This window comes from Zeus faber (assembly GCF_960531495.2).
Source record: "Zeus faber genome assembly, chromosome: 8".
NCBI classification, from domain to species: Eukaryota; Metazoa; Chordata; class Actinopteri; order Zeiformes; family Zeidae; genus Zeus; species Zeus faber.
The window spans coordinates 9728310-9755655 of record NC_137195.1 but is presented as its reverse complement, the minus strand read 5'-3'; the positions used below and the strand labels follow the sequence as shown (position 1 = coordinate 9755655).

The following is a 27346-nucleotide window of genomic DNA, read 5'->3' as shown; positions in this document are numbered from 1 at the left end:
AATAAAATCAAAACCAGTTTAGGCTTGTGCACTAAACTGGACCAACAGAACAAGAAATCGACTTAGCTTTGAAGCCTGCTAAATGACATCATGTAATATGTCCCTGACAGACATGTGACACCAACAGGAAGGACCGGAAGGACTAGACATCCTGTCTCCAGGGAAACAAGCGTTCCATTTGGCATAGGATCTGCCCTCCAGCGTCGTCTTGACTGGCATGCACACCCTGCTGACATGAAATGGAATGTTGCTATCAGCTGTGAGAAGGGAAACGGCTAAAGGAATGTCAGCTCAGGACTTTTAAGATCCCTATTTTAAGAAATTTTGATTTGTACTTCTCCACGCCAGGTACTTTGTACAGTGCACTTTTTGGAAAGCACCAATTTTGGTTCCAGTGGAAACAGATTTTTATTTATTCTCTTACCTTGTTCTCTGTCATAAGTGGAAACAACTTGGTGTGGGTGTTATTATACCAATCCCCCCCAATCGCTCCTTCTTTCACGTGCATGACTGTACTGGACCCGACCCGCGTCACACGTGTTCAGGCGACGACGCCATTTTGTGGCAGCCTTCCCCCCTCAAAATGGTCGACCGCGCGCGCGTCGTCATTAACCCTTGAAGAGCACCTCCAGAGGCGCGTGACCAACCGCACCGCGGGGCCCCCGGGGCCCCGGGGGCGGCTTCCGCTGCCGGCGCGGCGGCCAGCCGTGCGCGGGGGAGCCTCCGCTGCGCTCAGGCGCCCTCCACCGACGCCGACCCCGCGCCCGGCAGCGGAGACAAAGGACCCAGGGCACACCAGCGCACAAGGCGGGAGCAGCAGCAGCAGCAGGAGCAGGAGCAGCAGGAGCAGCAGCAGCAGCAGCAGCACCACCAGGTCCCCGGAAGTAGCCCCGGTGCCATGGCAGCCATAGAACGTGGAGGGGGCGGGACATTCCGAGGTCTGTCGCCCCCCCGATTGGCCGGGTTGCTGCGGCTGTGTCGCGCACAAATTGTCCAGATACGGTCTCCGGATGCGCAAAGAACATGGCTGCGATAGTCGTGCGATAAATCGGCGGAGTCATTGTAACGGGGCGTGTTGCGGATACACCCTCGGCATCTGGATCGACCGCGAACGACCCGACCGGAGGAAATCACTGGTAAGCAGACACGTTGCACCAAGTCCACCTGCCGAGAAGCCATCACTCATCAGTAAGGTTGATGCTAACGCTAACGATGCTCTTCTACCTGACCGTGTGGGGAGCCGATGCTAGGAATGCTATTCTGCTAGCTGGCTGTGCGTTAGCCACGTAGCGCATGAGCTACATCGACGACGTTGACGTGTGTTAAATACATCTGCATTGTTATAGGAATAACACCGAATCTTCGCAGTGGATATGAAGTCCTTGGTGATGACACGGCGGCCACTTCCTAACACGTAAAAGCCCCTTGTGCGGTGAACCGCTAACGCGTCGTGTTTTCATCCGGCACCGTCACATTTTGACCCAAAAAAAACTCCGTCCGTTAGATTGAGGTTTTAGTCCATTCGGGGTTTTATGCGAAGCAACGGGCGTCGTATTAAATTTGTTTTTCCTGATCAGTTTGGCCTACTCGTAATCGATCATCTGTTTTGGAATAGTGGAATAGTCAAACTTGCAGGGAATACGCGATGAGAAAAACACCAAATCGTTTATTGTCCTTGTACCATGTCGTAATGCGGGTAATACATTGCTGTGCTGACAGATAATGTTGTCGTTTAAACTGATCGGAACAAGTTGCTACCGATACACCCACAACATTGAAATCTGAGATTTATGTTAAAACCAGATAGACCAAGATCATTTCATTCTCACACGCATCATACATGCACGGTGCAATGAAATAATAGCTGCTCAACTCCAAACACGACGTTGATATATATATATATATATATATATATATATATATATATATATATATATATAGAGTGTAGCAGAAATCTACTTGCTTCCATAGAATAATTGTTTGTCTCATACACAGGTTTGAAATATGATAATCAGACTAGTTTTTGTTGTGCTATGCTAGTCTATTATTATTATTATTATTATCATCATTATTATTATTATTATCCATCCCTACTTAAGATAATAAAATTCAAAACAGAAATTTGAGAAATTGTCTTCTGTATGAAAATGTACTCGGCTAAGTAAACACGCTGTGATTTGAATTGCACATTTCTGCATCTTCCAAATTCGTTGTAACACATTAAAAAATTGTGGCCATTTTTTTATCGGAAATTGAAACTTATCCTTTTCTCTTGTCACCGTTGCTTTTGGCAGAGGTCTACAGCTTCACAATTCATTCTCTCCAAACAGCCATGCATCTTGGTAAGTTTATTTTTATTCTTTTTTTTATTTTTTATTATTTTTTTAAACTTTACTCTAACACAAAAAATAGTTTGAATAACATTTTAGGTTTCTGTGAACCTAGTCTTGGTTTTTGTTTTTACAAATGTCAAACTGTCAACTGGCAGGCTGTCAAACTGTCAACAAACGTGGCTACAGAAGCGCTATACATTAGGCTGTCTTGTGTTTGGGGAAAAAAAAGAAAAAGAGATTGTGGACCGGTTCCTGTGTAGATGTGATTGTTTGGACAACCGAATTTCGGTTTCCTTCTCCCAGCACCTCCCAGATGGTCTCAGGTCAGAGAAAGACCCATCCCCTGAGCACATGGCTAATTATTATGCAGAACCAGGTCATCATCCTGGATCCAATGGGGACATTTTCTGACTTCAGACTTGACTGGTGGATTTCTTTGGAAAACAGAATGCAGATGTTCCTGTACCACCCTAGTCCCGTTATTACATTGAGGAACTAAACTGGATGGGTTGCCAAATGTTGGCGGTAAAGATAATTGAAAGACAGGAAAGTCATGGATATTGTGATAGACTTCAATTTCGGGCTGCAACTTTTTCTTTTGTATAGAAAAAATATATACAATTGAGATTACTGACCAGTCATGGTGTCGGGTAAAATATATATTCTTTACGGACACGGGACCGAGTTTGACAACAGTGGTATAAAACTGCAATTGCACTTAGAAACTTTAGGGGCACAAACACCAAAAGTTATATAATGTGCGCTTTAATGGTTTGTTCTTTTGAGAAATGGAGAGACAGAGTGAGAGATATGTGGATATGATTGGTATTTTGGGGCTATCGTGATTGACCAAACAATTGTGTGCAGTAAAGCCTAGCTCCACCCATATCACCCACTTGATACCAGGCCAGACAAGGAACTAAAATCCCCACAGGTGCTTTGGCATGGCATGGCTTAAGCTGGAACTACACCAGGCACGTTGGTACAGTGTGCAGTACGGAGTGCTGTAAGTGCACACTTCCTTTTGAATCCATGTTGATCCACTTTTGGTGCTTTGCTGCCCATTAGTCTATCAATTTTCTATTTTTGTGCAAGAGGTCTATTTTCCCCAACTATATAAACCTTTTCCATAGGAACGCTGGATAAAACTACATTGAAATGTTTTTGTAATCAGTGAAATCAATTGAAATGTTTTATATGAGCCTACATTGTACCAGAGACCTAGGGCTGCTGTCACTTTGCTTATTGATTAAAAACCCGTTTTAAATACAAAGAACAAAAATAAATATATAACACTTTTCAAAAGATTTATTTTTACAGATCAGAGTGAAATGTTTTTTGACAAACTCCAGAGACTGCTGGGCAGAGTACAAATAGAAAAAATAAAATTAGGAGAAAAAATTGAAATAGGAAAGCTATTTATTTTTAAGTAATCTATCTACATCATTTAAAAATGTAACGTCATTAACTATATATATATATATATATATATATATATATATATATATATATAGTATTTAATCAAATATAAATGGGTAGACAAATAAAACAACGGGCCTCTATTAAATGCTGAGGGCAGGGTCTACACAAACAAATATAAGCCAATCTCAAAAAGAGAAGGAGAAAAACCGATTGGAGCTGCAGCGGTGTTCCAGTGCGGAGCTACGCTCCCAAACAAGGCAAATAAAAACTGTGTTTTCCCAACTAGCCTATTCAAAACGTTCAAAATAAGAAATACGTTTACCGTTTTCTAAATGGGAGAGGGAGAAAGTGTGCACCCGCACCACCACAGCGATGTGCAGGAGTTTCGTGTTCTCGCTTTACATGCTTGGAAATGGCAACTTCGATCACACCTCGGCCGGTCCATCTGGCATATATTTACTCTTATTTATATTTACATTTATTTGTTTCAGTATTTATTTCATAGGCATATTTATTTTTATTTGCATGCTACGTCATAATACAAACATTCTTTGAGAGATTTTCGGTACGCCGCTCCGTATACTGCCGCTTTCCGTCACAGGGGGTGCGGACCAGGACCGCACCGGGTGACTTCTGCTGGACTGTCCCCTGCCCAATCGACATTACCACTGTGAAAATGTGCAAGACAGACATTTTCTTGAATGTAGCTGCATGTGTGAATAGTGAAACTAGTGCCAGTGAAAGGTAATCCTTGTAAATGACCCGAAAACTATGTGTCGGGGGGGCTTAACAATGGCATAGCCGTCAGTACTGGAAGAAAATACGTTTGAATCGAATTCTGACCTTAAAATCGAACCGTGGATTTGGAGAAGCATCTGAGTGACATCGACAAGGGTCACATTGTGATAGCGAGACGACTGGGTGAGAGCATCTCCAAAACGGCAGGTCGTGTGGGGTGTTCCCAGCATGCAGTGTTTAGTACCTACTAAACACTCGCAAAGTCTGCGTATGGGGCTGTGTAGTCGCAGACCGGTCAGAGTGCCCATGCTGACCCCTGTCCAACGCCGAAAGCGCCTACAATGAGAGCATTAGAACTGGACCATGGAGCAATGGAAGAAGGTGGCCTGGTCTGACAAATCACATTTTCATATGAATGGCTGGGTGCAAGTGCATGATTTTCCTGGGGAAGAGATGGCACCAGGATGCACTATGGGATAAAGGCAAACCGGCGGATGCAGTGTGACGCTCTGGGCAGTGTTCTGCTGGTCCTCGCATTCATGTGGATGTTACTTAGACACGTACCACCTACCTTAACATTGTTTTAGACTTTGGTAGTAAATTCTATATTCTTATAATTACTATCCTATATTTTCTAGATATTGTATTCCTTAGACAATCCTGTTTATTTTCTCCCCTGGAGGGCTCTGACTTTGCCTGTGGTGTTATCTGCAGCTGTGTGTGTCCCTGACGATGTGTTTGTCTTTTTTTCCTTCAGCCCCCCCCCTTTCAGCTTTTTCCCTTCTGACTTAAACTGCTGTCTGAATAATTCTTCAGTCAATCCTGTTTCACCCTTTTGGAGTGTTCTGTTATGTGCTCAGAAATAAAATATATTATAAGCTTAGTGATTCTGCTGATAGCGGAATCTGGTTCACCTCACAATTACACATGGCGGAATTTCTTATACACAGACCAAGTACACCCCTTCATGGCAATGGTATTCCCTGATGGCAGTGGCTTCTTTCAGCAGGATAATGCGCCCTGCCACATAGCAAAAATGGTTCAGGAATGGTTTGAGGAACATGACGAATAGTTCAAGGTGTTGACTTGGCCTCCAAATTCCCCAGATCTCAATCCAATTGAACATCTGTGGGATCTGCTGGAACAAGTCAGATTCATGGGGGCCCCACCTCGCAACTTACAGAACTTAAAGGATTGCTGCTAACGTCTTGGTGCCAGATACCACAGGACACCTTCAGAGGTCTTGTGGAGTCCACGCCGACGGGTCAGAGCTGTTTTTGGGGCACGAGCGGGACCCTGCCTATTTTGTTTGCATTGAACAATAAAGAGCTTGACCCAGACAATATTAGGCAGGGGGTTTTAATGTTGTGGCTGATTGCTGTTTATGTGTGTATTAGGGTTGGGCGATCGTTTCTATTTTCATCTCCTCCAGTTGTGGCTACTAGAGATCACCAATATGCGAACCGATCACCGGCGGCGTCGGGAGAAGGAGGGGAGGGTGGATGGATGCCCAGCCCTTGTTATTGAATTTGTCCTGTCAACTCGCATTGAACACCAGCTCCGAGGGTGCACAGAGGCAGAGAAAGAGGGAGAGGAAGAAACAAGTCAGTTTATGTTTGGTCATCCACTGACTAGGTCTCCACCTAGAGCAGAGGAGAGGGAGGGGACAGAAGCGCTGGATCCTGTGGAGGAGCGTGGCCTAGCACACTCACACGCACAATCTGAGAAGGATTCATAAATTGAGTTTTGTCTTTTTGCTGGGGGGGTGTAAAGAATATTTTTGTCTGCAAGATGACTATCCCTGGGCATTGACGCATGTGCCTTGCGGATTCTGAGAAGCCTCAGAGATTCCAAGAAGCCCTTAAGAACAAGCATCTTCTCTCCCGCAGACCGCGTCGCATCTCAGGAGGATTAAATAAATTATTCTGTTTCGCATTTTTTAAAATTATTATTGTTAGAATTACATTTTTAAGATTTTGAAAAATCAACTTGAGCCTGGCTCAGTGTCTGACGGAGCTGTTTTGAAGTAAATATTGATTGAACAGTGTGATGACACTATCAGTGTTTAGATTGTTTATGGCAGTGGGTCACAGGAAGTGCCTCAACCAGTGCGCAACCATTTGGGAAATAGAGGATGGTGGCGCAACCTACTAGTAGATGATCATATACTCTAAAATATAAAAATTGACTCATTGAAATCGGTTGAGGTTGGTGCTTTTTATCTAGAAAAAACGCAGCTCCCCCGTTTACTTGTATTTGTTTACATGCTAGTCTTGCCTACTCCAATATGGCGGCATCTATGTATTACCTTACGGCGGAGATAGAGTCGTATTGGGGGACTCCCTTGAAGATGCCCTCCCCCATCCAGGCGTTCAGTCAGTTGTCGACCCTGAACACTGAACCGGAGTTGGGATACCTGGCAATGCCCCATTGGAGGAATCGGTAGCTGCCCACCTGTGCCCTTCCTTCACTGCAGAAAAGCCTTAGTTGCCGTCCAAGGCGTATAGGCTGACTGCTAATCTGGTGAAAAGTTCCACAAGGCTGCTGGTTAGTCTGCAACACTGCCTAATAACATCTGCCTGCTGCAGGCCTACCTGGCCTGGCTCCTACGGGACCTGGTGGGGAATGCCACCCCTGAGACCTATGTGGAACTGCTCAAAACCACTGACTTCTGCCTCACGATGGCCAAGGGTGAAGCGCAGGACACAGGATGTGTGATGGGGTTTTCAGTGGTGACACACCACCACCTGTGGCTGACCTTGTCTCAGATATCTGAGAAGGGGAAGACCAGGCTCCAGTCAACTTGCCGGGCATTTTTGGGCCAATTGTGGACCGATCACCCAAAAGTTGGAGCGGCAGCAGAAGGCATCGGTGGCAGTGCTTCATGCCCAGATGGACTGGTTCTCACGCTGTGAGCCCCGGCTCATCACGGGAGCAGTCGGGATCCAGACGGCCCCCAAGGACATCGTGGGCCCAGAGCATACTGGCTCCGGCCCAGGAGATGTCCCAGCCTCCCCCTGCTTGAAGTTATAAGGGGCAGGAGCAGGAATCCTTTCCACCGTCCCCAGCAGCCGCAGGCTTCGGCGGTGAGGGAGGATGCGGAGGACCTGAGCCACTACGGAGAGGGGATACGTGCTACTGGACCAATGGCTCAACCTCCAGTTTTACACGGAAAACACGTTACCCTGTACCAATTCCCGTGCCAGCGAAAGCCGTGCAGTTAATGTACACAAAATACACATGGTCTTTATTTCCCCTCCCTCCAGTGTGTTTTCCCAGTGTGTCTATTGGGGCCCCCTTGTCCAGTCAAACATGAGTGTCATGGCCCAAAATGAAAATATGAGCCCGAAGCCTCACATGAGGCCGGGACATGTCACCAAACACATGAACATGGGTGTGAGACTCCCTGCCCAGAAAATGTGGCCAGAGGCTCAACTTGTGGGCGAATCCGCCCGGGCGTCATCGATACCAGTAGCCAGAGCATGCCTCTACGTGACTGTATGGAGACGTGCATGCGTAGTTTCTTCCTGGCTCGAGAGGAGTATTTTAGAGGTCTGTGCACAGCAGTTGACCCTGCGTCCACCAGCATTCACTGGAGTCACACAGACTGAAGTCTTGGACTCAACATCTTCCAAAGCTGAAAGGGGCGATTCAGTCCTTGCTGGAGAAGCACTCTATTTGCCCGGTAGTGGACAGAGAGGGAAACTTCAGCTTCTACAGCAGATATTTCCTCATTCCAAAAAATGACAGCTGTTCAGACCAATTCTGGATCTGAATATATTATACACAACATTGAGAAAGCTCCCACTTTGAATGTTTACACACAGTCACCTGTTCAAATTGATCCGACGGAGAGACTGGTTGACGTCGGTGGATTTAAAAGATGTTTACTTTCACATACCAATTGTGGAAAGACACAAGAAATATTTGAGGTTCGCCTTTCAGGACAGAGCGTACCAGTAATGCGTTCTTCCGTTTGGTCTCTCTGTGGCCCCCAAAATATTCACTATTTGTGTGAAGGCAGCTATGCCTTTTCGCACCCAGGGAATAAAGGTTCTGTCATATGTTGACGATCTCCTGATAATAGCGGGGTGCAAGGAGACGGCACACTCCCAACGTGGGCGCTGCGCGACTATCCCCACACAGGTTTTCTGGTGAATTGGAAAAAGAGTGCTATGGTTCCAGCTCAGCGCACTATGTATTTGGGTCTCGATCTGGACTCAAGATCGATTTGTGTACAACTGACTCCACACTGTCCCTGTGCCAAGTCACTGGGGTAGGTCGGGTTATGGTTCCACTGGGTCTGTTCATGGTGAGACCTCTGCAATGCTGGTTTTAAAACAGTGGGTGTGTCCATCCAGGGATCTCTCCCAGGTACTGACCATTATGCAGGAGTGTCGAGGCGGCCTGAGGTTTGGGCTGACCCCCGGCAACCTCATGAAGAAGGTCCAGCTGTGTCCGATGACTGTGGGTTGTGGGGAGAAAAAAAACGATGCCTCCTTGTACGGCTGGGGCGCTGTTTGCTAGGGCCGGATGGTCAGCGGGAGATGGGGGGCCCACTAGACCCGGCACATCAGTGTTGGAGTTGGAAGCAGTCTGGTGGGCCTTGTTACGCTTTGCACCAGGGGTGAGGGGACACCATGTCCTGATTCTTTCCGTGATGATTGCTTAAATAAATCGTCAGGTGGGTGTCCTCTCCCTTGCCATGCATCAGGTGGTATCAAGAATTTTGCTGGAGGCCTATTCCCACCTCTGTTCCCTGTTGGCATATCACATTCAGGGCAGGCTGAACCTGGAAGTGGACTTATTATCAAGGGGACGGCCGCAAACGTCATTGCCTCATTCATCCGCTGGTCATAGACATGATCTGGCGTCAGTTCAGCCAAACCAAAGTGGATCTGTTCATTTCACGAGACACTGCTCATTGTCCTCTATGGTACTCCATTCGGAGCGACGACCCTCCGTTGGCTCACGATGCCATGGCTCACCGCTGGCCTTGGGCTTATTTGTATGCATTCCCTCCCCTCCCACTGCTGCAGCAGGTGCTGGGCAAGGTGAGGGTGGACAGGGTGGAACTGGTTCTGGTGGCACCTTAGTGGCTGACACAGACTTGGTTCACGGACCTGAGCTCCCTCATTGTGGGTACGCCGTGGGTGCCCCTGCTTCGTCCAGACCTCGTTACCCATGCAGCAGGGATAGTCTTCCATCCTTCCCCCCCACCAGTAGAAACTAGTTGCCTGGCCCCTGATTGGGACCGGCTTTTGGACAAAGGTTTACCCTTGGATGTGGTGGAAATAATTTAGAGTTCTCAAGCCCCGTCAACGAAGGCACTTTACACATCCAAATGGCGAGCCTTTGAGTGCTGGTGTTTTCCATGTGGCGATGACCCATTACACTGTAATATTGGGGTCATACTCAGTTTCCTCTAAGGCCTGCATGTAAAAGGCTTGGCACCGTCCACCCTCAAGGTATACCTGGCCGCAATATCAGCCTTTCATCATGGAGTGGATGGCAAGCCACACTGGGCAGTCACAGTTTGGCATCCAGGTTCATGCAGGGCATGCGTCGGCTCCTGACTTGGAAAAGGGATTTGGTTTTGGTGTTAAATGCTTTAAGGAAACCCCCATTTGAACCCCTCCACGAGGTAGGATTAAAGTTTTTGTCGTTGAAGTCAGCACTGCTTCTAGCACTTGACTTGGCAAAACGTGTGGGAAACCTGGCCACACTGTCTGGCCACCAGTCCTGTTTGGTGTTCTCCACGGCTAGTCGGAGGGTTACATTAAAACCCAATCCTGCTTTTCAACCCCAGAACATAAAAGCGGGATTCAAATCAATCAGGATTGATCTCTTTGTTTCCTCCTCCGCACTTTGGGTCTGAGCAGGACAAGAGGCTGCATACTCTGTGCCCTGTCTGGGCGCTATTGGTCTATGTGGAGTGCACACGCTCCAGACGACAGTCAGACCAGCTTGTTGTCTGTAATGGATCTCAGACAATTACGAAACCGCTGTCCAAAGATAGTCTCTCTCACTGGATAGTAGAAGCGATCTCATTAGCCTACTCTTCTGTGTGGCAGGAACCCTCAGGAGGTCTTAAATCACATTTGACTAGTGGTGTGGGTACCTCGTGGTCTTTTTTACGAGGGGTTATGGTCGAGGAGGTGGGTGGTGCTACTTCTTGGGCTCCCCCCCACACGTTAACCACATTCTACAGTCTCGAGATGACGGCGTCAGCACTGGCACAGACTTTTTTGACAGTGGCCAGGTGTTAACCTGCATGCAGAGTTAAGTTATGTGGTTGAGAGTGGTTACGGTCAGGTGATACAAACTGAATTGGTTCTTATATGCTGAAACTGGGGTTTGAGCCAGCCTTCTGCCAGTTGGTCCTTGGTAAGGACTACCCAGACCCGGGGGTCCATGTCTCTGCCTTAGGGGGCTTGCATAGGATACTTGTATGGGACACATCAGTTCTGACCTTGTGGTCTGTGAGGGTGGTGAGTATACAGCTTGGCATAGTGAGGACATGAGTTCAAAATGAAGTAAGATGTTAGGGTTGTGCGACAACCCTGGTTTTACGAATGAACCAGAGTTCTTACCGGTGGTCTCACTGACCAGCTCGCTCAAGAGCTGAATAATATGTCAGAGGATGTATAACAGGCGGTGACCCAGTCTACAGTGCATCCGGAAAGTATAATGACAAAGCAAAAAAGGCTTTTTAATATTTTTTTGCTAGTTTATTAAAAATTAAAAAACTGAAATATCGCATGTACATATGTATTCACACCCTTTACTCAGTACTTTGTTGAAGTACCTTTGGCAGCGATGACAGCCTCTAGTCTTCTCTGGAATGATGCTACAAGCTTGGCACACCTCTATTTGGGGTATTTCTCCCATTCTTCTCTGCAGATCCTCTCAAGCTCTGTCAGGTTAGATGGGATGCGTCTCTGCACAGTTATTTTCACATTTTTCCAGAGATGTTAAATCGGGTTCAAGTCTGGGCTCTGGCTGGGCCACTTGAGTACATTCACAGACTTGTCCTGAAGCCACTCCTTCGTTGTCTTGGCTGTGTGCTAAGGGTCTTGTCCTGTTGGATGGGAAACCATCGTCCTAGTCTTAAGTCCTGAGCGCTCTGGAGCAGGTTTTCATCAAGGATCTCTCTGTACTTTGCTCCGCTCATCCTTCCCTCGATCCTGACTAGTCTCCCATTTCCTGCCGCTGTAAAACATCCCCACTGTATGATGCTGCTACCACTATGCTTCACCGTAGGGATGGTATTAGCCATGTGATGAAAGGTTCCTGGTTTTCTCCAGACGTGACGCTTGGCATTCAGGCCAAAGAGTTCAATCTTGGTTTCATCAGACAGGAGAATCTTGTTTCTCATGCTCCGAAACTCCTTTATGTGCCTTCTGGCAAACTCCAAGCGGGCTGTCATGTGCCTTTTACTGAGTAGAGGCTTCCGTCTGGCCACTCTACCACAAAAGCCTGATTGTGGAGTGCTGCAGAGATGGTTGTCCTTCTGAAAGGTTCTCCCAACTCCACGGAGGAAGGCTAGAGCTCTGTCAGAGTGACCATCGGGTTCTCGGTCACCTCCCTGACAAACGCCCTTCTCCCCCGATTGCTCAGTTTGGCTGGGCGGCCAGCTCTAGGTAGAGTGCTGGTGGTTCCAAACTTCTTCCATTTATGAATGATGGACACCACTGTGCACTTCGGGACCTTCAATGCTGCAGACATTTTTTTGTTCCCTTTCCCAGATCTGTGCCTCGATACAATCCTGTCTCGGAGGTCTACAGACAATTCCTTTGACTTTATGGCTTGGTTTCTGTTCTGACATGCGCTGTCTACAGTAGGACCTTATAGAGAGGTGTGTCCCTTTCCAAATCATGTCCAATCAATTTAATTTACTACAGGTGGACTCCAATGAATTTGTAGAAACATCTCAAGGATGATCAATGGAAACAGGATGCACCTGCGCTAAATTTTGAGTGTCATAGCAAATGGTGTGAATATAATGAACATGCAATATTTCCGTTTTTATTTTTCATAAATTTGCAAAAATTAAAAAAAAAAAAAAAAAAACGTTTTCACTTTGTCATTATGGTGTATTGTGTGTAGATTGATGAGGGGGGCCCGGGGAATTCAATCCATTTTGGATTAAGGCTGTAAATTAACAAAATGTGGGGAAAGTGAAGGGGTGTGAATACTTTCCGGATGCACTGTATATACTGGGGGGTGGGCCATGTGATGGGTGCCCAATCACGCTAAAAAACCTGAAAAAAAACAAACGCGCCTCATAAAATGGGGTCTGTGGGGCACCCACCTGCACGTACCTGCCTCTCAATATACAAATTTTGTTATTATAATACAGTGGTACCTCGACTTACGACTGTAATTCGTTCCATAAGAACGGTTGTATGTTAAAATAGTCGTATGTCGACGCAATTTTATCCATATAAATTATGAAATCACAAAGGGTGAAAATAAACAACACACACAGCACAAACACAGTTAATATGAAAAAAATATCGATAAGCCACGAACTACGTGCACAAACGATGTAGGTCGCCCGCTGACTGACTGCTGACTGGCCGCCGACGCGCCAACTGCAAATTTCCACGGTCGTATCTTGGAGCAGTGGGTCGCAAGTCGATACAAATTTTTGCAACTATCGCTACTCGTATCTTGGATTAGTCGTAAGTAGAGGTACCACTGTATAGCAATGTATAATAAAATCTCATAGAGAATTTGATTTATTTAATTTCCTTGGTTTATTACTTGTATGGAAAATGAAAACCGTAAACCTAAACCTTACTCAGAATTGGAGCGGAGTTTGTTTGGGCCTCCTGTTCGATCAGTGTATGGATAATTGTAAGTTGCTCTGGACAAAAGTGTCTGCTAAATAATGATGTGACGTAAAGGTCATTTGCTGTTGATTTATAATTTTGTGATTCGCGGTTATGATCTGGATACGAATTGCACTACTACATACTGTGCATGTATACATGGAATAGTGGTAGCCAGAGTGCGAAAGATGCAGATAGATAAGGGGTGGTTCAAGGATGCCAGAACAAATTGTTGGTAACAACAAAACGTTGGTGAAAGTGGCCTCCTTCAGACAGTATTTTTTCAGATCATGTCTGCTTTGAATACGAGAGATTTCATGTTGTGACAATTAATGAGAATTTCTTGACTGGTCAAGTAGTTGAACATGTAGTATAGTATGTTTAACTTTAGGCAATCTTCAAATTTAGGCAATGTACTTGTAGGTGTTTCATGAACATTCTAGTATTTCCCATCTTTCATTTACATTACATTACATTACATTTAGTCATTTAGCAGACGCTTTTATCCAAAGCGACTTACAATTGTTCAAAGACCGACGGACGCAGCCATCAGGAGCAATTAGGGGTTAAGTGTCTTGCTCAAGGACACTACAGCATGCTAGCAGGAGGAGCCTGGGATCGAACCAGCAACCTTTGGATCACTAGACCACCAGCTCTACCTCCTGAGCTACCATCCCCCCATTTACACTAGTTTTCTAAAGCCCCTTTCCAACATGGCCTCGATAACATTGTTAGATAAGAAATATCCAGCAAGACAGTAGGTAGTCATTCCCATATAGCCTCTTTATGGAAAAGGTGTCTGATGTCAGGCAAGACTGGGCAACAGAATCGTTTTTCAGCCCAGCGCTTTACTCTCTGTCTCCCTGCGCCGCGGGCTCTTCCCTCAGCTGACTGAGAGGGGACAGAGCGCCCGGACACAATAACCCAATTTTATTTAATCGGTGGGATCATTTTCAACTTGTCCTACAGTCTCTGCCTCCAGAGAATGGACGTTCTCCACCCGTCCCACCTCTCCCCGTTTCGCTCGTACCCTCCAGCTCTGCTCCGCGCTGTGGTGCAGCCGATGGGCAAGCAAAGCGCTTATGAAATGTCCCCGCACCGCATCCCTAACTGTATAAGACACGTCAAGGGTCTGAGTGGCATTTTCAACAATAGTAAGATCTGTCTCCATAGAGACTGGATGTGTTTCAGTTTCTCGTCTTTGCAGCCGAGCGCCACTAATCAGACTGACCGTTTTTCTGAACGTTTTTTTTGGGGTTTTTTTTCTACAAAAACAAATAATTTAAATATTTGTATGAAATAAATAATCATAAAAACCCACTATTGGTGCTTTTATTTGGATTCCGCTCCAGCCCTACTTTACAGAAATGGTACTGCTTCTATTCCCACATACTTACATTAACAGCCGTACTGGCAATTTGCCCGAAATTACACTACTTTGAGAGTGGGGAAATTTACGGAACGACTTTTACGGAACATCGAAACCAGCTCCCATTCCCACATGACGCCAATATGGAACATTGCCAGTAGATTTACGTCCTTCAGTACAAGTGGAAAAGGGGCATTCCATACATTGCATATTGCTGTGTTGTTTTCTATCTTGTTAACATCGGCTTTCTATGCGAGGCAACTTGTAATTGCTTGTCACTTGGAAAAGTGAGATTGACAGTGAAATAATAATAATAGCTGCAACATTATTCTAGGGAACTGGTACTTCAGGTCTGACTAGTGAGGTGCCAGCACTAAACTAGAACTGGTCCTTCAATATCCAACTCCAAAGAAAATATAACACAAAATGCAATGTGTGTATTTCTCAAAGGGCTTAACCTTTTTGGAAGTGCTTCATAGAAATCATGCCAGAGTGAAAACGAATCAACTGTCATCCCAGACATCGGGCAGGGTAAAGTCTTATTTGAGGGTCCAAAAAGCTATCCAGTTGTGATAGTGACGTGGACAAATTTGTTACCCTTCAACGAAAAAAGAAGAACCTACAATTTTCTCTGAAATAACTGGAAACTCACAAAAGTATGTTATCCGTCATTGTTTATTATTTGCTTTTGATTTTTGATTCAAGAGAATATTTTACATAATAAAACAAATGAAAATGGCATGGACAAAAATTATGGGACCTGTAACCTAATATTTTGTTGCACAACCTTTAGAGGCAATCAAGAAAATTCTGGAGCTCTCACTGAGACTTCTGCACCTGTCAACAGGTATTTTGGCCCACTCTTCCTGAGCAAACGGCTCCAGCTGTCTCAGGTTTCAAGGGTGCCTTCTCCAGACTGCGTGTTTCAGCTCTCGCCATAGATGTTCGATAGGATTCAGATCAGGGCTCATAGAAGGCCACTTCAGAATAGTCCAATGTTTTGTTCTTATCCATTCTTGGGTGGTTTTAGTTGTGTGTTTTGGGTCATTATCCTGTTTGGGACCCATGACCTGCCACTAAGACAGAGCTTTTTGACACTGGGCAGTACGTTTCGCTCCAGAAGGCCTTGATAGTCTTGAGATTTCATTGTGCCCTGCACAGATTCAAGGCACCCTGTGCTAGACGCAGCAAAGCAGCCCCAGAACATAACTGAGCCTCCTCCATGTTTCACAGTAGGTATGGTGTTTTTTTTCTTTGTAAGCTTAATTTTTTCATCTGTGAACATAGAGCTGATGTGACTTGCCAAAAAGCTCCAGTTTTGACTCATCTGTCCAAAGGACATTCTCCCAGAAGCATTGTGGCTTGTCAATATGCATTTTAGCAAATTCCAGTCTGGCTCTTTTATGTTTTTCTTTCAAAGGGGGAGTCCTCCTCTGTCTTCTTCCATGGAGCCCACTGTCACTCAAAAAGCAACGGATGGGGCGATCAGACACTGATGTACCTTGACCTGGGAGTTGAGCTTGTACCTCTTTGGAAGTTGTCCTTGGCTCTTTGTCTACCATTCGCACTATCCTTCTGTTCAATCTGGGGTCAATTTTCCTCTTGCGGCCGCGTCCAGGGAGATTGGCTACAGTCCCATGGATATTAAACTTCTATATAATATTTGCAACTGTAGTCACAGGAACATCAAGCTGCTTGGAGATGGGTCCTATAGCCTTTACATTTAACATGCTTGTCTACAATTTTCTTTCTGATCTCCTCAGACAGATCTCTCCTTTGCTTTCTCTGGTCTGTGTTCAGTGTGGTGCACAGGATTATACCAAACAGCAGAGTGACTACTTTTCTCCATTTAAATAGGCTGACTGAGTAATTATAAGATTGAAGACATGTTTGATACCATTTAAAGAAAACAGTTAGTTTGAAATATCACCATTATCTAATTATATATAATCTTTTCTGAGGGGTACCAACAAATCTGTCCAGGGCTTTTTAGAATATAATTGATCACTTAAGCAATAATTTATCTATTTTCACAGTTTCTTTGCTTTACTCTGTGACATACCAAAGGCATGCAGGTATACATGAGAAAATATGAACATTTGTCCACATCTGTATCAACAATGTTTAATCTAATCCATACTTACAGTTCCTGAATTACATTCTGGAAGGCAAATTCAAAAATGCCCCCCATGTTTGTCATTCCCTATTGCCTAGTATAGACTAAAGGACTTTCATCAGGATGTTAGAGGCAAATTTTCAAGTTCTTTTCTCTTAAGAAAATCCTGGTGGCTTAACTGGTGGGAACGCATTCTTGTACCCTATAGGCAAAACGCCTGCAACGTCCTGTGTTTAAATCCAGCCTGCAGTCATTTGCTGCGTGCCTCTCCTTCTCTCTACCCCCCCATTTCATATCTCTCTCCACTGCAGTCTATAATAAAAAATAAAACCACCCAAACATGGAAAAGAAAAAAAAAACATGTATGTGATCATCGTTTTTGCTAAATCCTATAGTATATGCACTACTGGAATGCTGTCTGCAAATGTGTGATGTCTGTCTTTTAAAAGACTTTTGGTGTATCCCTGCCATTAGCCATGTTCATCCCTAAGTTCCATTTCCATACCTCACTGCAGTCCTCCTAGTGAGGTTAAGAATTGGGGAAAAAAGCTGCCCTGATCTACTTGATTTTCAGTAACTTATTCTATGGACCAACGTGCTTATTTTTCTGTTATTCAGATCTAATAATACAGCCTGGATTCATCAATTGATGAAAAAACGAAGTGAAGAAAGAATGAAATGAAAGAAGAAGAAGAAAGAAAGGTCAGACACTCATAATTTTAAATACCACCTAAGCTTTTTTTATTATTATTATTTACTTCATTGATGTAGCTCAATATTGTGAATGGTTTTTTTTCTGCTGTGGTCTTTTTTTAGGATAAGACGACAGAATTACTGAAGAATGGCTCATGGCTGGGATTCATACTTTCACGGCCTTCAGCCTTTACCAACAGATTCAAAGACATTGGAAGTATCATCAGAACTGGAGGCCCAGCCTACAGAGAACTTCCTTGGACATCATGATGAACCCAACATGGGAAGTTCTGATGGAGCCCTTGCAACAAACTCTGACTTTAGCTCAAATTGTTACTCAAAGTCTGTTCTTGGTTCTGATTGTGTTTATCAAAAATACTATGGTAACATGCCTTGGCAAGCTGATGGACATCAATCAGTGAAAGATGGCTCAGTGAAAGATGGCTCATCAAAATGTGAAAGCAGCAGCACCACAAATTTTGCAGCAGATGAATTGTCCACATCTGGCGATTTCTCCTCATCCTTTGCAACGGATTTTCACGAAATCAAGCAAGACTGTGAAACCCTAAATCCACCGTTCCTCGAGAACTACTCAGATGTAAGTAGCTGCTCAGAAAATGATATTAACGAGACAAGGCCCTCTTGTAAGTTTATGAAAAGTGCAACTAATGACATCGATACAACTCAAAAACACAATGATTCAGGATGGCCCTTCACTCCCACTGGCAATATGTCAATTTCTGTGGACGATCTGTGCCCTCATATTTCAAATACTCAAAGTTTTCAGAGTTACTCTGTCTTTGATGGTGAGGCAAGAGAAAAAATGGCTGATTGTGCTGAGGCCGAGATCGGTACAGAAAATCTTTCAACCAGTTTGATGCAAAAGGATCAAATCTCTGACACAAAAAACTTGACAGGTTTGTCGAGTTCGAGTATAGAGCATGATAAGGAAGACCTTTTTTGTCAAGAGCAGCAACAACAGACATTAGATGTGGAGGAAGAGAGAGCTCTTAAACTCAAGGAAGGACTAGACAGTCCTATTCAAATGGATTCTGCTGACAATTGGAAAGAGAACCCGGATCCTAAAGGGGATGAAAATAAAGATAACCCAAAAGATGTACCTTTCCAACCAACTACATCTGTCACCATTGGAGAATGTCTTGTTGACAAAGTCAAGGAAACTGTTGTGAAAGAATCTGGAAGCATCAAAAATAAAGAAACCTGTGACATTAAGGAAGCCCTTGGCATAACTCCAAGCTCTGCGACAGACCAAGAAAAAATTACAAAGGATGAATCACCATGCAGGAAGCTTTCATGTTCTGAAGATGGCACCCATGAGCTGGATGAAACTACATTGAAAGCAATTAGTTCTGCAGATTGTAAAAGTGACATGAATAGCGTACAAGACTGCTCTCAAAATGTTCAATCCTCTTTGCATTTTCATAGTCCTCTTGAAGACGATAAATGTGAGATCATGGATCCTTGCGACGAAACACAAGATTGTTCAGGTGATATGGAGTCCTCTTTACAGCTGAATGACTCAGGGATGGAGGTAAATCCCTGTCGATCAAGTGAATCTACAAGTCCAGGAGAGCAGACAGCAAAATCCTGTTTTGTAGAACATAAAAAGTCATCACCGAGTGGTCTAATGGGCATAGAGCCACAGAGTGCCTCTGAAAATACAGAAAAGTTATTTCAAGAGAGAACGGAAGAGCGGCCTGTAGTTGATGGGTCATACGGTGAACCTCTGTCAGGAGAAGATTCCCCCTTGGAACATGATGAAAAATCAGAATCAACTCAATTTCAAGAGTCTCTTGTGACTAGGCCTGAAAATCCTCAAAGTGTAAACCATTTAGATGCACAAGCAGTTCAGCCGGAGAGCTTTGTACAGATGCAGAAACAGCTGCAACCCATTGTTGTTTTGAAAACATTAGAACCAAGAGATTACATAAAGGACAAATATACCTGTGCATATTGCAAACACTCTTCTCAAAATGTAGATAATCTCATTGAACACCATTGTAGCCACACACTGCACAAATTCAAATTTTGCTCAACTTGTAATATCTACGTACTAAATGATGGAGAAGAAAAACATTTATGTGGCATAACTGATGAGGGCTCAAGCATCTCACTCGATACCAAATTAAAGAAGAAAAAAAGATCCCTTGGCTCTTACAAATGTAACTCTTGTGGATATAGATTTATTCGATATTATCAATATGTGAGGCATATACGAACTCACACAGGCAAAACACCATTCAAATGTAATGGATGTGGGAATTATTTTTCACAGGGTAGTAGCTTGTATAAACACAAGCGTATACCTGGGAGATGTCACGGAATAAAACATGAAGTTTCAGTGCCACACATTGATGCCGTTATCAGCAAAACACAAAATCCTGTGACGCGAAAAGACTTGGCATGCAGGAATCTACATCGTAGTCTACCTGAATGTTTTGTGAAGCTTGTAGATGTTGGTAGAAGTAATGCATGCAGTTTTTGCGGGAAATTCTTCACAAGCAAAGAGACACAAAGCAAACATGTATGTAGCGTACACAAGTTACAGGCTGAGAAATGTGAATTTTCTGAAACTAGCAAAAGCATCTGTAAAGATAAAACAACTAACACAGGAGGCAAATATCAATGCCCATTGTGTCCACGTGCTTTCAAGTACTCTTACAACAGGGCTCGACATCTGTGTGACTGTGTCAGAGAGGTAATGATGAATGACAATGGGAAAATTGGTGAAAGATATCAGTGTCCCTTGTGTAATGCTACCTTCATAACAACCGGTAACCGGAGGAGACATATAAAAAACAGTTGCCTGAAAGAATATCTCAATCTTGCAAGGACAAATGTAAAGGATAATGGGGAACAGAAGACACAAAGGTCTTTGTCCCCAGGACTCCTTGACCAAGTACAACGTTTTAAATGTAGTCTTTGTCCAGCTCGTTTTAGCTTTTCATCTGGGAAAAGCAAACATATGAAGAAGCACCGGTCGTTTCAAATACCAGTAAACATAGTCAACCAAGACAACAAGGATAGTCAAGACTGTAAGAAGACTACAGAGTGTAAGGATACCTCAACCTCAAGTGAAACCAATTCCAGCAATAATGAACAGAAGAACAACGTTGATCTGTCTACTAACAATCTGATTAATTCGAGAAGGATACAATGCACAGTTTGCAAAAAGATTCTTCCAACCATTGGGGAATTACTTCAACACAGAACATCACACCTTAAACGGGGAATGCTTCAGTGCCCTGAGTGTCCAATGCAGTTCAAATTTCCTGTATACCTACTTAGACATATTAAAACCCATCGACATAGGGAACGGAAGGCACGCTCCTTTGTAGAGAGACCACAATTAAAGCCAGACCTTGCCATACAACCTTTAAAAGAACAGACTGAGACAAACACGTTGCAATGTTCTCTATGCAAAGATGTGTTTCATGATGCCCAAACAATGAGGAAACATCATCTAAAGCATTTATCTCGATCCTCCTCACTCCAGTGTCCTTTTTGCAAACGTCACTTCAACTCCCGCCGTTATTTGATTCGTCACACACAAAGCCACTCTGGAGACAAACCTTTTTTCTGCAGTGCCTGTGGGAGAGGATTTTACCGCCTGGATAACCTTGCAATGCATCAAAACACCTGTGCCTCTACTACCATTGAACCTGTTTCCACTCCTAAAAACACCAAAAGTCATAAGTACACAAAGCAGTGTTCATACTGTCCAAGGCTATTTACCCGGAAAAAACGCTTGATGAAACACCATCATGGCCACAAGTCAAATTCATTGGTGCTCTGCTCAAGATGTGGGCAGTATTTTGGAGCCACAAAACTTAGTCAACATTTAAGGCAGTGCACTGGACCTCCTCAGAACAACATTTTAACTTCCAGCAGCCAGTCTGATGGTTTTCTAAAAAAAGATATCCAAAAACCAAATGAAACTACATTGAGCGGTGGAAACGGAACGGCGACAATACCACATCACTGTCCCCACTGTCGAAAGAAGTTTAAGTTCAAATCGTTGCTCTTGAGACATCTTCTTTCTCATGCTCCAAAGCAATTGTATGCTTGTATGCACTGTGGCCATAAATATGGCACTAAGTCACTGTGTGTGAAGCACGAAGCATTTTGTGATGGAATTGGCAAAAAGCTGCAGTATGATGTTAAAAGTGATGGATCAACAAAGTTGTTGCAAGGATCTCGTTTAAGAGAAACAAAAGAGAAACGGTCAGCAGAAGGTGACTATAAATGCAAGTTCTGCACAAAGACATTTATGAAACCCAGAAGTCTGAGACGGCACATATTGACACATACAGAAGTCAAGCCTTATCGCTGTAAAGCCTGTGACAGTTCCTTTTCAAGGTATGACTATCTTAAAGTACACCAGACACACTGTACTGGGAAAAGGGGGAGATTAGAAGTTTGCATACCCAAAATTAGTTTAGATGCTGTTGGAAAGGGTTGGAAAAATCACATTGGTATTTTGAATATCAATGAGCAGCAGAGATTTGGATGTCATCACTGTTTAAGTAGCTTCTCTTCTGAGTCTAATTTACGCCGACATGTGACTATGCTCCATGCCAGACAAACATATAGTACCCGCTTAAGTACATCGGAGTGCCATGAGAAGTCTTTGAAAAGTCAAAGTGAGAGTACAACACTGCTTCATGATGAAATTAGTCAAATTCTAAAGCCACATACAGATAAAAAACAAAAACATGCCTGTATGTATTGCCCTCGATCTTTCAAATTAAACCATCAGCTAAATGTGCATACGCGATTGCATACAGGTGAGAAGCCATTTCTCTGTGATTGCTGTGGGCAGCGTTTTATCAGGAGGGATTATTTACTTCGTCATTCAGCCAAGTGCAACCACAAAAGAGGGGAAATGGACTTGACACCAAATGACGGGGACAGCGGAATTTTTCCTGAAGTCAAACCTGAAATTCACAAAGAAAGCTCCATCAGGCCAAGTTTCTCTGATCACATCCAACAATCCACCTCTCAAAGCCCCGCCAAGGGCTTCTCTTGTGCTTACTGCAGTTCTAGTTTCTTAATCTTTTCTGAACTTCAGCAGCATTTTCTAAATGCACACAAGCAGGATACTGTTTTAAAGTCACCAATGTCCATTTCTTCTCTACAACAGCAATTCTCAACTATACAGAGCATAAAGGAGGAGCCTTTGGATGAGGTTGATGCTGACCAACCACTAAGTGGTGATGGCAACCTCTTGTTTCCTAACAGAAATAGTTTGAATGACAAGGTTAAACCCTTTTCATGTTTGTACTGCAAGTTGCGCTTTCAAAACAAAGCTGGATTAAGTGGCCATGTGCGTATACACTTTAGAAAATCTCCATTTTCCTGTAGAGTGTGCAAGAAAGGCTTCTGGAACAGGTATCAGCAACGTAATCATTCCAGGAAATGTAATCTTGGAAAATATTGTAATCTTAAATCATCCAGCACAAAGACTTCAGAGATGGATTTGGCATTAAATGATTCGGTTATAGTGTTCAACCAAGGTTCCAAAACAACAGGCACAGGAGTTTTGCAGACCAACTTCTCTTGCAAAGATGACTCAGAAAATGGACAAGAGAGATCAGAGGAAAGCCAGGAGAGAAATAATTCCTCTACAGAGAAGAAAGCTGTGCATTACCAGTGTTCAGAATGTGACCAGAGTTTTACAGACGGTCTAATGCTCATTAGTCACCTAGAAGATCATGGACGACTTGACCAACAGAAAAAATCGAAGACGTGTCCCAAGTGTGGAAAGCTATGCAGCAGCCAAGCAAATCTTGAAGATCATATGCAGTTGCATGACAATGATAAAATATATTCTTGTGATGAGTGCTCCAAGAGATTTGCCTCCGTAAAGGCGCTTCGCCACCACAAAGTATATCACAAACCTAAAACACCATTTGCTTGCAAAGTGTGTTTACAAAGGTTTTGTACAACTCAGTCTCTATATAGTCATTACAATGAAACTCATCCAAATGATCTATATACTTGTCAGTTATGTAATATCAGCTATGCAAGTAAGAAGTCCCTTGTGCGACACAATAGGATGAGACATCAGAACAAACAGGCTGAATATAGTAATTGCACTGAAAATGAAGAAAAAAACACAGAACAAGTCGGGATTGAAGTCAATACCAACGGCGAAAGTGATGAAGATGTTGACTTCAATGAAGGCAGTGAAAATGATGGCAGTGAGGGCAGTGACTCTGATGCTGCACCCTACTTTCCTTGCCATGTCTGTGGCAAAACTTTTATGACATCGGAAAGCCTTGAGGATCACCAACGATGTCACCTTGGTGAAAAGCCACATGAATGTGCTGAATGTGGCAAATGTTTTTTCCAGGCATCCCAATTGCAACAGCACCAACGAATGCACAAGTCTGAATTTCAGTGTCAAATATGCAGAAGGGGCTTTGTCTCTCTTTTTGCATTACGCAAACACAAGCACACTCATGGAAAGAGTCGTCCATATCGATGCTCAAAATGCGACCTCAGTTTCACCGGGCCTTCACAGTTGGCAGAACACATGGCCACCCATCGTGAAGATAATTTTCCATGTGACATATGCAATCGCTCATTTTCCTGCAAGAGCAGTAGAGCAGAGCATCGGAAAACCCACTCTGAGGCGGTTGGAAGTCTCCCACCTTTGACTCCACAAATTGAAATGAAAGCGGCCCCAATTGTATCAACACTCACAGAGCAACTCAAATATCGCTGTGGGGTTTGCCACAAGCGCTTTAAAGACCCAGAGGAACTGTCAGAGCATGGCTGCATGGCAGCCAGTGAGCGACCTTATTCATGTTCAGACTGTGATATGCATTTTCTGCATGAGTCTCACCTGAAAAAGCACAGAGCCACCCACCAACCGTCAAAACTCCCTGTATATCCTGTGATCAGTTTTTCCTCTCATCACAGTTATGTCAGCCATTTAAAACAGCAAGTGAAGACGGTCAAAAGTAAAGATGGGGCTGCAGAAGATGATAGTGTGACATCTATTTTAAAATGCTCTGTTTGCAATGAGCGTTTTGCTAATGCCATTGAATTAAAAAATCACATGCTAGTGCATTCTGATGATGCCCATGAATGCAACATTTGCAAATTGATATTTCCCACCAAAAATAAGCGCGAGGAACATGAGCGCAGTCATCTGACTGCAGCTGCACTGTTTGAATGTACAGAGTGTGGCAAAAAATGTTTGGGACGTGACACTTTCCGGCAGCACAATTGTTCACGTGCATTAAAGAAGGGCAGAGATTCATGTCCATCATCAAAGGTCCCTGACAGTCATCAAACTGTGGGGGAGGAAGAAGAGGTTGATGTCACTGGAGAGGACTCCTACAATTGCATTGTTTGCTCAAAGCGATTCTCCTCCAAAAGCATTCTCTTGGAGCATCAAAATAAACATTATCCAAATGATAAACTATTGAAGTGTGGGCTTTGTGGAAAAGCCTTCCATTGCCAGCGCGATCTAATCCTACATGAGAGAATGCATAATCAGAAGGAGATTCGGAAAGAAAGACCCCAACCCAAAACCATAAAGAAACAGCTAAGTTGTTTTCACTGCCACCTTTTATTTGACACGGTGCACGAAATGTCTTTGCATATGAAAATGCACACTGAACAAAAGGTTGGACATCACCGCTGTGATATGTGCTACAAGTCATTCAGCCAGTTGTCCATTCTAAGGCACCACCAGGAAAGCCATGTTGGGCAAGTTGTTTATGAATGCACAGAATGTGACAAAGCCTTTGCTTTTCCTCACCTCTTGGAGGAACATCAACAATCTCATGCTGGGCCCTCTCAGTAATTGGAGCGTCTGACTAGCTTTACCCTGTCAGTCATAATTACATGCCTTATTCTTTTTTTTTTTTTCCTTGTTAAATTTGTTTTGTTTTGTATTGTTTTTCATTAGTGTAGTGTTCTTTGCTTGTATGATAAAGCATTTGCTGCCATGAAAACTTAAACATTGTGCATATAAATACACATCAATTCTAATAAATGTATTACAATTAACAAACTAGATTCCTGGTTTTAGCTGAGTAGTATTTGGAGATCTTGGACAAAGTTGTGTACATTTTGTAAATAATTAGCCCATGTAATACAAGCATGATATGAGATGTTTCTTCTGAATCTTTGGAAAGTGGTCTCCTTTACAATGGATCAGTTTTGACCAATATTTCGATATTTTGGGTCAGTTTTGTTTATACTGCTAAAATGTTAATGATATGTTCTTGCAGTTTATTTTCTGTCATATTACATGTTATTTACCAGTTTATGAACGTTCTACAATGTTAGGATGACTTATCTTGTATCCATCAAATGTTTTTTCTTTTTCAGGTTTTTTTGTTATATGTAACGATTAGTATATTTTGTACAGTTGAAAGCTGTTTGAGATAAGCGTAGATATTCCTTTCACAACCTATGGTGTTAGTTTTCTTACAAATTGATTCTTTAATTGATTCATTTAAATAAATGGGTCGACTGACACAATTGTGGTTCAAATCTTTTGGTGTATTAGCCTGTCTTTCAGTGTGCACTAAAATAGTTCCAAATTTTATGTAATCAAATCACAATTCCACAATGAATTACCTTTTAAGTTTACTGATGTATTACTTGTGTGTGTATCAGGTATTCCACAATGTGAAATGCCATGATGCACTTAAGATGGGGGGGGGCATCCAATCCAAATTCAGGGACCTACACTAGCAGCTGCCATGCTGTCGGTCCCTATTTTTTGATTGGATGTTTTTTTTATGGTGGTATGGTTATTGTATTGTGGTAAAAAAAAGTCCGGAATATGGGAATTTATTTTGAATATTTCAGTGTAGAATGTAGACATATAACAATGTATACATTTAAGGTCTACATTTATAAAACATCTATATATGAGAGGTTATAAGCAAAATAATATCCATAATAAAAATGTATGAACAGTACGCAAGAGTATTAGTGTTTACAGGTGGTAATAATAAAGATATAGCTGCAGGCAGCAATACACAGGGTCCAATTTAGTCATGTTAGTTAGGTGTTACAGGTTTCCGAGGCTGTTAAACACATCGTTTTTTGTCCACACCAATTCAAAATACCCAAATTGTTCAGTCTCAAATGTAAGAGCAGTTGAACATAGTTTTTTTTTTTTTTTTTTTTTGCGAAATAGACTGGTTATTTTGGGGGAATGATGACAACGCAGGTAAGGTAATTGTTTTATATGAAAGTTGGCCAAAACATCTCGTCAACACACAAAACAAAATATCCTAAAATTTATAAATGTGACTTGGTTGCGTCCCCCTGAGGAGAACTGTCCACTGCAAGGTTAGGCGCAGGGACTTTTTTTTTTTTAACATGTTTAATATTTTGGGGGTGTGTGTGTGTGTGTGTGTGTGTGTGTGTGTGTGTGTGTGTGTGTGTGTGTGTGTGTGTGTGTGTGTGTGTGTGTGTGTGTGTGTGTGTGTGTGTGTGTGTGTGTGTGTGTGTGTGTGTGGACATGTTTACTTTAAATTATGCGTCTTTTTGTCAGCTTTTGTTACTGTTTGCAACATGTTTTTAGGTATGTCCCTTACCGGTGCTTCATTGGCTCATGTGTTCGACCAATCACTGAACGTGTCACTGAATGTTCCTCTTGTGTCGTTAAGTCCCTGGCTTGGGGGGAGAAGCAAAAAAATGTCCATCAAGAACGATGCATTAACAACTACAATCGTTCCTGGATCATGCAGTGCAGACTCAAAGAACCTCCAAAGGTTCTTAGAACTGCCTTCTTGGATCACATTTTCAGTTAGTTACATTTCAATGAAATACCAAAAACATT

The 27346-nt window shown here is 43.3% G+C and overlaps 1 protein-coding gene across 2 annotated transcripts in view; it reads left to right on the top strand.

The window, feature by feature from the left end:
• Window positions 1-785: 785 nt before the first annotated feature.
• The window catches only part of znf1035 (zinc finger protein 1035), a 38401-nt gene continuing 11840 nt past the window's right edge, over window positions 786-27346 (top strand). Inside the window, exons 1-4 of one of the 2 annotated variants that reach the window (XM_080005586.1) lie at window positions 786-1136; window positions 2295-2342; window positions 17434-17517; window positions 17632-25956. In XM_080005586.1, the coding sequence (XP_079861712.1) occupies window positions 17657-25348 (7692 nt within the window). In that variant the 5' untranslated portion in view covers window positions 786-1136; window positions 2295-2342; window positions 17434-17517; window positions 17632-17656 and the 3' untranslated portion in view covers window positions 25349-25956. Of the gene's footprint in view, window positions 1137-2294; window positions 2343-17433; window positions 17518-17631; window positions 25957-27346 lie in introns of those variants that run through there. The other variant, XM_080005587.1, reaches the window with a different exon arrangement.